General features: G+C 44.3%; 1 protein-coding gene across 11 annotated transcripts in view; it reads left to right on the plus strand.

Annotated features, from left to right (window-relative positions):
• The window catches only part of PPFIA2 (PPFI scaffold protein A2), a 580,573-nt gene that overhangs the window by 120,382 nt on the left and 448,168 nt on the right, over positions 1-12,023 (plus strand). The window contains exon 1 of one of the 11 annotated variants that reach the window (XM_077265484.1): positions 10,176-10,604. The exons of 7 other annotated variants lie outside the window; for them this stretch is intronic. In XM_077265484.1, the coding sequence (XP_077121599.1) occupies positions 10,524-10,604 (81 nt within the window). In that variant the 5' untranslated portion in view covers positions 10,176-10,523. Of the gene's footprint in view, positions 1-10,175; positions 10,605-12,023 lie in introns of those variants that run through there. 3 more of the 11 variants (XM_077265485.1, XM_077265482.1, XM_077265483.1) reach the window with 3 other exon arrangements.

The raw sequence follows: 12,023 nt of genomic DNA on the forward strand, positions 1-12,023 counted from the left end.
TACCGCCACACCATGAACAGATCACATATTACCACTACATAGTGACTGAATAATATGACATATTAGGGCAGCATGGTTCAGAGGTTAGCACTGCAGCCTTGCAGAGCTGGAGTCCTGGGTTCAAATCCCACCAAGGACAACATCTGCAATGAGTTTGTATGTTCTCCCCGTGTTTGCGTGAGTTTCCTCTGGGTACTCTGGTTTCCTCCCACATTTACAAAGACATACTGCTAGGGAATCTAGATTGTGAGGCCCATCGGGGACAGTGGCAATAATGTCTGTAAAGCGTTGTGAAATCAATAGCGCTACATAAATGACTAAAAATAAATTAAAATAAATATTACCAGCATATAGGGACCACATGATACCACATACAAGGAGAAATACTGCCACGCCGTGACTAGACCACAAATTACCAACACATAGTGCCCGAATACTACAATATTGATTATGAATACAAACCACATTACTAACAACACTGTTGTTACCACCAGTGACAATGTACACAGTACCTCTGTATATAGTGTCAGTGTACAGGTAATACAGTGACCACCAGTGACGTTATACAAAGGAGCTCTGTATATAGTGTACGGATAATACAGTGACCACCAGTGACATTAAACACAGGAGCTCTGTATATAGTGTCAGTGTACAGGTAATACAGTGATCACCAGTGACATTATACAAAGGAGCTCTGTACACAGTATATAGTGTAAGTGTACAAGCAACACACTGACTCACTGGTGACATCTGTAGTTTAAGTCTTTTTTCTTCATCCAGTGCAGACTGCCATTACTTCTTCCAGGAAAGACTCGTCTCTGCAGAACATAACACAGTTAGCTATAGCTGATCGCCTCCAGAGCACATTCCCCACTATTTTCCTCGACTTCTATACTATGTCAGATGAAGAAAAAAAAGACATAGTGCCACCCTGCACAGTAGCAGGACCCCCTTTTGTTCTCTCCATGGAAGACAGTAAGATCAAAAGTAAATTACAGCAGTAATAATGTCCCCTGATTGGCCCCTACAGCAATTATGTCCCCATTTGCCACCATAAACAAATGTATGTTCCTCATCCTGACCTCAATACAGTAATTATGTCACCCCTTTATTTAATAAGGTGCCAGATCCTTGGCCCCTTTATTTAATGTCTCCATCTTGGACCCCAATGTCCACCTTAATAAGGTCCCTATCCTAGGACCCTTCCAGTAATAATGTCCTCATCCTGGGCCCCTTTATTTAATGTACCCTCCCTGGGCTCCTATGTCCGTCCCTATGGCCACTACCTTGCCCAACTACAGAGGGGGGGATTCTTCTCACCTTCTAGCACTCGCCAGCATCCTCTTGTGGCTTCATATTCGGCGTGGTTGTTACAATGGCTGCCGACTGCAGCCTGACAGGGCGCTCTGCTCTGTGACAGGCTGCACGCTGACGTCACATAGCAGTAACATTGAAAGGCCGTTGGCCTATCAAAGGCTGCAGGAGTCATTTAACAAAACTGCTATGTCACTTCAACACATGGCCTGTCACAGAGCATAGCGCCCTGTCACAGCTGCAGCGGGCATTCATCTTGATGTGCGTTGTTGCCAGGGTCGGCTCCAGGTTTTCATGGGCCTCGGGCGAAAGAGTATCACTGGGCCCCCTTAACACATGCCACGATTCCTGGTGCACAAATAAAAAATCAGATATAGTACAATATATAGGTACCTCACAGTGTGCCATACAGTATTATGGTCCACACATAGTGCTCCATACAGTATTACGGGCACCTCATAGTCCTCCATACAGTATTATGGGCACCTCATAGTCCGCCATACAGTATTATTGGCCCCATATCATGCTCCTCCATACAGTATTATTGGCCCCATATAATGCTCCTCCATACAGTATTATTGGCCCCATATAATGCTCCTCCATACAGTATTATGGGCACCTCATAGTCCACCATACAGTATTATTGCCCCATATAATGCTCTTCCATACAGTATTATTGGCCTCATGTAATGCTCCTTCATACAGTATTATTGGCCCCATATAATGCTCCTCCATACAGTATTATTGGCCCCATATAATGCTCCTCCATACAGTATTATGGGCACCTCATAGTCCTCCATATAGTATTATGGGCCCCATGTAATGCTCCTCTATACAGCACATCACAGGCCCCCTGCTCCTACATACAGTATTGTGGGCCCGTGTTTCTCCACACAGTATTATGCCCCCCAGCTCCTCCACACAGTATTATGGGACCCCCGCTCCTCCACACAGTATTACGCCCCCCCAGCTCCTCCACACAGTATTATGCCCCAGCTCCTTCATACAGTATTATGGGATCCCCGCTCCTCCACACAGTATTATGCCCGCCTGCACAGTATTTCCCCCCCCCCAGCTCCTCCACACAGTACTATCCCCCCCCGCACAGTATTATGCCCTCCCCCTGCACAGTATTATGCCCCCCTGCACAGTATTATTGCCCCCTGCACAGTATTATTGCCCCCCTGCACAGTATTATGCCCAGCACAGTATTTCCCCCCAGCTCCTCCACACAGTATTATGCCCCCGCACAGTATTTCCCCCCAGCTCCTCCACACAGTATTATGCCCCCTGCACAGTATTTCCCCCCAGCTCCTCCACACAGTATTATGCCCCGCCGCACAGTATTATGCCCACCCCCTGCACAGTATTATGCCCCCCCGCACAGTATTATTGCCCCCTGCACAGTATTATTGCCCCCCTGCACAGTATTATGCCCCGCACAGTGTTTCCCCCACAGCTCCTCCACACAGTATTATGCCCCTGCACAGTATTCCCCCCCAGCTCCTCCACACAGTATTATGCCCCGGGCCCCGCACAGTATTTTCCCACCTCAGCTCCTCCACACAGTATTATACCCCGGGCCCCGTATTTTCCCACCCCAGCTCCTCCACACAGTATTATGCCCCGGGCCCCACACAGTATTCCCCCCCCCAGCTCCTCCACACAGTATTATACCCAGGGCCCCGCACAGTATTTTTCCCCCCAGCTCCTCCACACAGTATTATGCCCCAGGCCCCGCACAGTATTCCCCCCCCAGCTCCTCCACACAGTATTATGCCCCTGCACAGTATTCCCCCCCAGCTCCTCCACACAGTATTATGCCCCCGCACAGTATTATGCCCCCACACAGTATTTTCCCCCCAGCTCCTCCACACAGTATTATGCCCCGGGCCCCGTACAGTATTTTCCCACCCCAGCTCCTCCACACAGTATTATGCCCCGGGCCCCGCACAGTATTTCCCCCCCAGCTCCTCCACACAGTATTATACCCAGGGCCCCGCACAGTATTTTTCCCCCCAGCTCCTCCACACAGTATTATGCCCCGGACCCCACACAGTATTTCCCCCCCCAGCTCCTCCACACAGTATTATGCCCTGGGCCCCGCACAGTATTTCCCCCCCAGCTCCTCCACACAGTATTATGCCCCGGGCCCCGCACAGTATTTCCCCCCAGTTCCTCCATACAGTATTATGCCCCGGGCTCTGCACAGTATTTTCCCCCAGCTCCTCCACACAGTATTATGTGCCCCTGCACAGTATTCCCCCCCAGCTCCTCCACACAGTATTATGCCCCGGGCCCCACACAGTATTTTCCCCCCAGCTCCTCCACACAGTATTATGCCCCGGGCCCCGCACAGTATTTCCCCCCCCAGCTCCTCCACACAGTATTATGCCCCGAGCCCTGCACAGTATTTCCCCCCCAGCTCCTCCACACAGTATTATGCGCCCCTGCACAGTATTCCCCCCCAGCTCCTCCACACAGTATTATGCCCCCCTCCCCTGCACAGTATTATTGCCCCCCTGCACAGTATTAAGCCCCCCCTTCCCTGCTCCTCCTTCCCTGCTCCTCCATAAATTATTATGGGCCCCCGCCCCAGTCAGACATAAAGAAAAAAAAAATCCTCACCTCTCCCGTTCCCAGCACAGGTCCGGTGCACTCAGCGTCTCTCCGGCTCTGCAACGCTCAGGACAGAGAGGCTGAGCGCGCAGTGATGACGTCATCGCACCCTCTGCCCTGAGACGTCGCAGAGTCAGAGGGCGCTGAAGACACTGCAGCTGCCGCAGGAACCAGGAGAGGTGAGTATTAGAAGGGGGGCCCGATGCCAGCGCTGGCACCGGGGGGGCCCTTGGTCGTGGCGGCAGTCGGCGCCGCCCGAAGATTTAAAGGGCCCGTGTCTTTTTTTTTTTTCTTCCTCTTCCTTCTCCTCCTCTCTGGGTCGGGGCCCACCGGGCATTTCACCGGTATCCCGGTGGGCCAGTCCGACCCTGCCTAGACCTGTCAAAAAGGGAACCAGTGAGGGAACCGCATCCCTACAAAAATCTTAGTGACGAAGTGGACACACATGAATAGGTGACAGACAGTGACAAAGATATAATAAATATAAATAAGTGATGGTTTTACACTATAATACTGACCAGACCTTCAAAGGGGGAATTTAAAGAATTCCCCATCCTAAGGCCAAAATGCCCAGAATAAGGGTATGTATAGGAGAAAGAAAAAGAAGTTCCTGTGCAAAAGTGTTGAAACTCAGGTGGGGTTCCCAATCCCAGTGAGTTAAGGCTCCCCAGGGTCACCACTCCTGGAGCACTTCACACTTTGGACTTTCCTGACCCAATGGCGTCAATCCTGGGGGGACATGTTTTCCACCAGATGATTATATGAGCCATATGATGTACTAACAAGTGCTAAACCCCAGTGTGTCTTTTTTTAATCTACAAGGGCGGCCCCGACCTAAGCCGCCATTTCAAAAGATACTACACTTGATCTTAGTAAACCCATAAACTTGTATGACTCCTTTTGATGCATGACTAAGAAAAAATGGACATGTCACCATGATTTATTGCATATTTTATGGTTGATTTCTATACAGCATTTAGCAGCTCAACTCCCTCCCCCTCTTTCTCAGCTCCTGATAGGGCTCATGTCAGTCCTAAATCTCAATCGCATAGATTATGCAATGGTCTTGGACGCAGCAGCACTGTCCCGCTGTCCAGGGATCTCAGGGCAGTAGGCTGTCCTCCCCTCGCTTCCATTAAATTAAATAAACAATTCTTCTCTTTTTTCTTGAGATCTTGATCTCACCGGGATTCAAACCCACAACCTGCCTCATTGTAGGCAGTAGCAAAACTGCGGTCCATATCCTACTCTGACAAGTGTTGGAGAATATTCTATACTTATATGCAGTTAAGGCTCTCAAATTACAGTCTGATTGTACTGATATATAGAGATACATCTCTATATTCCAGTGTACTTCTATGTCCCTGAATTGCAGAGGCAAAATAAAGGTGAGGATTTTTCTTCCAAGAAAATTTACAAAAATAATGAAAATAATTACATTAATGTCATTTTTAAAGCACTTTAAAAAATTAAGCATCAGAAATCAGCAAATAACAGACATTTGGTCTTCTTGTAATCGTAGCAGTATTACACAGTGATCACATTATTACAGTAATTGGTAAATCGTGTAACAAAATGGTTTGATGTATTTTTTCTCCATTAAACCCATAAAAAATATTTAAAAAATGTAACATTGAGGCAGTATTTGCACGTAACCTAAATGCTGCATTTTATCTGCCCACTTTCTGCAGGTGTCCACACCATGCAACACAATAACAAACTCTTTTTTACAAGTGTTTTTTTAGACTTCACATGAAAGCTTATATAGAAAAATACACGTTAACTATACAATTCAGCAGCATCTTTAGATGCACAATCTCATGACATCTCATCCACTTTACTTGGACATTTAGACCATGTTCACACTCTACATTTTTTCTGCTGCGTTTATTTGCACTGAAATTCTGCTGTGTTTAACTGTTCAAGCAAATTGAATGTGATTTCATGAAAACTGGTACCCACTATGCGTCTGAAGGCGCTGTTAAACTGTGCGGTTATGGTGCTTTTATTTCTTTTCATAGGCTTCTAAGGGGAGTATGAAAAAACTCATGTAAAAATGCACTTGCTTTTTTAACCCTTTTCCGTAATATTACGCCAATGTCGGACACCCTCCCTTTGATGTGGGCTCTGGCGCTGAGCCTACATCTTTTCCGGCACATGTCAGCTGTTTTGAACAGCAGACATGTGCCCGCAACAGCCACGGGTGAAATCGTGAACCACCCTCAGCTGTTAACCCGTTAAATGCTGCTGTCAAACACAGTTTTAGCATTTGGTGAACATGGTAAAAAAAAAAAATTAAAAAAGTTGTAGAATTACACTTTTTTTTTGCAATTTCACCGCACTTGGAATTTTTTTCCCATTTTTGAGTACATAATATGGTAAAACCAATGATTTTGTTCAAAAGTACAACTCATTCCGCAAAAAACAAGGCCTCACATGGCCATTTTGACTAAAAATTAAAAAGTTATGGCTCTGGGAAGAAGGAAAGCAAAAAATAAAAATGCAAAACCAAAAATACCTCTGATCGTTAAGGGGTTAAGTGAAGTACCAAAGCTTTTCTGTGCTATGAAAAAGCATTAAAAACGTGGCTTAACATTTGCACTAAAAAGCATCAAATAAGTGGGAAAACAAATTAAAAAAACGGTGCAAAAATACAGTAACCAGAGAAGATTTTTATTGCATCGTTTGGTGCAGACAACTGCAGAAAATGTGCAGAAAGAAAAAACATTTGTACTACATGTGAATATGGCCTTACAGATGCAAAAAAGAAGACCTCATATCATGAGGCTTACATAAAAATAATAAAGTTCTGGCTGCTATGATTATGACTGAAGAACTGTCAGGTCCCACGAGGTAATCCATCTGAAGGGGTTAAAATATTTTACAGGCAGGAGCCCTGCTAATGCAGCTGTGCTCGTGCCTGTAAGCCCCGGCGAATGAAGGAAATGTAGGTCAATGACCTATAGTTACCTTCAGTCGCGGTGATGCGCCCCCTGCTGGATGTCCTCATATGACCTGGAGCGTGGGAAAAGTTCCCAGGCTGCAGTTTATGAGGACATCCACCAAGGGGCGCATCACCGCGACTGAAGGTAATTATAGGTCATTGACCTACATTTCCTTCATTCGCCGGGGCTTACAGGCACGAGCACAGCTACATTAGCAGGGCTCCTGCCTGTAAAATATTTTAACCCCTTCAGATGGATTACCTCGTGGGACCTGACAGTTCTTCAGAGGGTATGTATATTGTCGGTTTATTATTTTGCCAAGCGAGGGGCTTCAAATGGATTGAGAGAGCAATAAAATATTAAAACAACCGGTGTGTTTATTTCATTAAAATACTTTTTAATCATGTGTGTGTGTGTGTTTTTTAACCCTTTCAAACAATTGGATTAATAATGGATAGGTGTCATAATTGACGCCTCTCCAATATTAATCTGGCTTAATGTCACCTTTCAATAGCAAGGTGGCATTAACCCTTCATTACCCCATATCCCACCGCTACACGGGAGTGGGAAGAGAGTGGCCAAGTGCCAGAATAGGCGCATCTTCCAGATGTGCCTTTTCTGGGGTGGCTGGGGGCTGATGTTTGTAGCCAGGGGGGGCCAATAACCATGGACCCTCTGTAGGCTATTAATATCTGCCCTCAATCACTGGCTTTACCACTCTGGCGGAGAAAATTGCGCGGGAGCCCACGCCAATTTTTTCCGCCATTTAACCCTTTATTTTAGCAGCTACAGCGCCCAAATTTTGCACATACACACTACTAACATTAGTAGTGTGGAATATGCAAAAAAAAGGGGGATATGACATGGTTTACTGTATGTAAACCATGTCTCATATCCTGTCGGGTTGGGGAAGGAGAAATGAAAAGCCGGCAATTGAATTACACCGCTGCGTATTTCTCGCAAGTCACACTGCTGGTCCGTGTGGAATCCGTATTTTTCTCGCCCCCATAGACTTTCATTGGCGTATTATTTGCGCAATACGCTGACAAACGCAGCATGCTGCGATTTACTACGGCCGTAGAAAGCCGTATAATACGTCGCCGTAATATACGGCTGATAGGACCAGACCCATTGAGAATAATTGTGCCGTTTGTTTGGCGAGTTTTACGGATGTATTTTCTGCGCTCATACATCCGTAAAACTCGCTAGTGTGACTCCAGCCTTACTGATTAGGATTTACGAGTTTACACCCTGCAGTTCTGGGCAGTCCACTGAACGATCCTCACTGCTTTCTGGCCCCTTCTGATATTTCCTCCTTAGGCCGGAATCACACATGCGAGAAATACATCCGAGTCTCGCATGGTAATACCCGGCATTGCCGCCGTCTCTCTGGAACGGAGCGTGCGGCCGCATGTATTGCTATGCGGCCGCACTCTCCGCTCCTGAGTGACGGCGGCAATGCCGGGTATTACAATGCGAGACTCGGACTTATTTCTCGCATGTGCAATCCCGGCCTTATAGTGTAGAAAGAAATGGTAAATAGTGTGGCTTGGGATTGTTCAAAATTTGCTGTGGCGCACTATGTGTACTGAATAGTTTTTGTCCATCTTTCTATTCTGTAAAGTTTAGGAAGTACACAATCCTCTAGCACCCAGCATCAGCAGTTCTGCTAATCATGGCTCTCACTTTCCTGAGCTGTATGCTTGTTCAAATGCCTTGTCATTGTCAGACCATTGATGTGTTGTATCAGGATGAAGCTCTTGACTGAACTGTCACTCAAAAAGGAGCATCCACTCCGATGCAATCAGGAAGTAAGGAGACTGCAGACCTGTGAACTGCTCAAAATTTTAGAATACTGCTTTGTTGAGTCTTCATGTTATACAATCTAAAAAAAATTTAAATATTGGTAGAAATAGAAGCTCGTTGTGGTGTGCTGTATACATATTTAACACATTTTTTTATGACTGAAAATATTGCACAGCCTCTGTTTAAGACCGAAATTAGACATCCATGAAACTAGGCCTAGGTTGACAGCCTCATCCATCCTCATGTAACTTTGTGACAAGCAGGAATTTGTTAAAAAATGCATTAAAACATACATTTCTATTTCAATATTAACATAAAATCAGATGTTTAAAAACAAAATCAATGTCAAAATAATAAATCGAGGTGTGAAAATGTATGGACTTTGATGTACGGACTGGCCGCATGTCTCCCATCCCAAGCTCAGCAGCCTTTTATATGCCCATGAGGCTTTTGAGTGCTGGTTGGGAAATCCACAGCCAGTCTGTACATCTCGGTCCATATAGGGACATCTGAATTTGGTTTTAGTGTTTGAAGAGCACTAGCTCCTGTTGATGCAGATCAGCGTTTCCCTAAACCCCATCCTCACGGCCCCCCACAGGTCATGTTTTCAGGATTTCCATAGTGTTGCACAGGTGAGAGAATTCCTGATGTGGCACATATGCACTTTCACACCTTATGCACTTTCACACCTTGCTCTTTTATTCTGACTTTATGTTTTTTAAACATCTGCTTTTATGTGAATATTAGAAATGTATATTTTAATGCATTTTTACTTCATTCCTGTTTATCACAAAGAAGTTACATGAAGGCAGATATGGCTGTCAACCTCACATTATGACAACAGAAATTGTCAGGTTGCTTGGTTACTTTTCTTAAATGTCCTGCTTAAAATCGGATAATGAACACATTTCTATTTGGATTGTTCTCAGAAGTGTAAGGTTTTTTTTTTTCAATATGCAATTTACTGAACAAAATGTTAAACTCATCCAAATTCCCCCTACCCATAAAAAATAAATAAATAAATAAAAATCACAAATTCTTGCATTTATTTGCCAAGAACTTTATTGCCAGCTGCCTTCTTACTGCCAGCCAGATCAATACACTATAATACTTGGCTGTAAAGTTTTAGTAGCGATTAATAAAATATTCACCCTCCGCTATGTTATTGCGACATTCTGGAAAATAGAATCTAGAATTTTAATTTCACTTTTTTCATATCTATATCCTCAAGTATTTTAACATAAGTGCTGAAAATAAAATAGATTTAAAGCAACCGGCAAATGTCATAAGTGATATTAAGTAAGACTGCGGTGGATTGTGCGGTTACCGGGACTCTACCGGAATGAAGGAAAAGTGTCACTTTGTGCAGTCTGTGTGTCCCCTGACTGTATTGCTCCGAGCACTCATGCTGTAAATGAAGCGAGTGTTATTGGTTAGCCTGGATGCTTAGCATAATCACTTAGCTAGGCTGGTTGAGGGGAGGTGGTAATCACTGAGAACAGATGGGCAGGACCAAAGCATTGCCAGATTCCGTACAAGCTCCATGCATTCTAGGGCTCTTCTTCTCTTTTTCCCACAACTGAGTCCCTATGTGGTTTTATTTTGCCTCTCCAAGCCCCTCTAAGGCTCAAATGAGAGCAGGGGCTACGAATGCTTTGTGCCGGCTCAGATATGCCAGCATTGGAAGCTTTTAAACGCTTGAGCTCCTATATGAAGGGATGGGGCAGATTTGATTTTGTACAGTAGCCTCTCGTAATGCATGAAAGGATTTATAAAGAAGCTTAACTCCCTTGCCTGCATCTGTATCATTTGTGGATTGTATTGCCTGTGGGATCAGAAATGATTTTCTCGGATATGAACACAGTTTCTGCTTCTCCGAAAGTGCACCCTCCGAATGGGACTAGGTATTACACTTTTCAGGTACGTAGAATAAGCCCATCCACGCTTCTTCTTACTGACTGGTCTAATGGAGTTACAGCCGGAATGGTGCTTTGTCACTCAAAACCAATTCATTGCAGCATATGTATGATAAATCGTCTGCTTTTTTGATCTTAAAGGTAAGGGATCACATAAGGAAACTAAGCCCAGTGCTGTTTATAATCAACGTTAACACTCCCATCCCTGGTGATGTTTTGTGTATGCACAGCAGGGGGCAGCACCATCTTACTAGGCCAGCTACCGCTTCAACAAGTTCGTTAGCGACCCCTTACGATGATCTCGGTTGGACCTGTATTGTTACTATGAGCAGCGTCGCGGAAACCCAGAAATAGCTCTAATTTTACATAACCAACCACTGAATCCTGGCCGTTCACAGGCTCTGAATAAGCAGTTCTAAAAATATACCGGTGTGAAAAAAAAACTAATTTTTGTGAAATTGCAGAAGTCACAAATTCTATCATCCGACGTAAGCAAGGAGCATAAAAATAACTAATGCTCCGTAGATCAGGTGGACCTGCATTTCTCTTGTTGACATGTTATTTATGTTAATGCTTGGCTATATAACTCTTTAGAAACATTCCTGCTCATTAGCTAATCTATGGGGTAAGAGCGCAGTCAAATGTCCGATGCCAACTTTGCTCTAACATTTGATTAGCTGACAGTGGCAGAATGTCACTTTTTGGCAGTGTGCTATCGTACGATCAATGCGGGGCACTTCACTTGGATTTTTTATACATGATTTGTGTGGTCACGTAGGAAAGTAGGCTGCATTAATTTTCCTTATTTTCTCAAATTTTCGAGCTATTAAAACATAGTATTTGAGAGGCAAACTTCATTTATTTACAGCTTTAATTACGGTAACCAATTTCTCTGCTCTGAACCTTTTATTATCCTTGTGATCTACAGTCGTAGACTATGAATAATACATTACAATGACATTTCTCGGTAATGTGTGAAGTACAATCCCTGTGCTCACCATTATTACTGACACTTTATACATTACACCATTGTACTCAAAATATTTTACGCACCATAAACTGGGAGGTGGTTAAGTTCGGAGAGGTACATGTTATATAATATTTAATATACTTCATTATATGCCCATTATTTCACCAGGAAACTAAAAATAAGAAATTACCATAAATCTCCCTGCAGATTACAATCAGAGTGATCTACTACAGATTTCTGTTCTGGATACTATCACAATATTGCTGTCTATCGATGACAGAGACTATTGAGTCCCAGCAGAAGTCAGTCCTATGTCAGGCTAAGCTCATACGTCCAGTAATCATCAGAACGGATAAAAATGGATCCAGGAGCAATCGGTTATCAGTAATCAAATGGATGATTAGCCTAAGGCTACTTTCACACTAGCGTTAACTGCATTACGTCGCAAATGCG

This window comes from Ranitomeya variabilis, chromosome 5 (genome assembly GCF_051348905.1).
Source record: "Ranitomeya variabilis isolate aRanVar5 chromosome 5, aRanVar5.hap1, whole genome shotgun sequence".
NCBI classification, from domain to species: Eukaryota; Metazoa; Chordata; class Amphibia; order Anura; family Dendrobatidae; genus Ranitomeya; species Ranitomeya variabilis.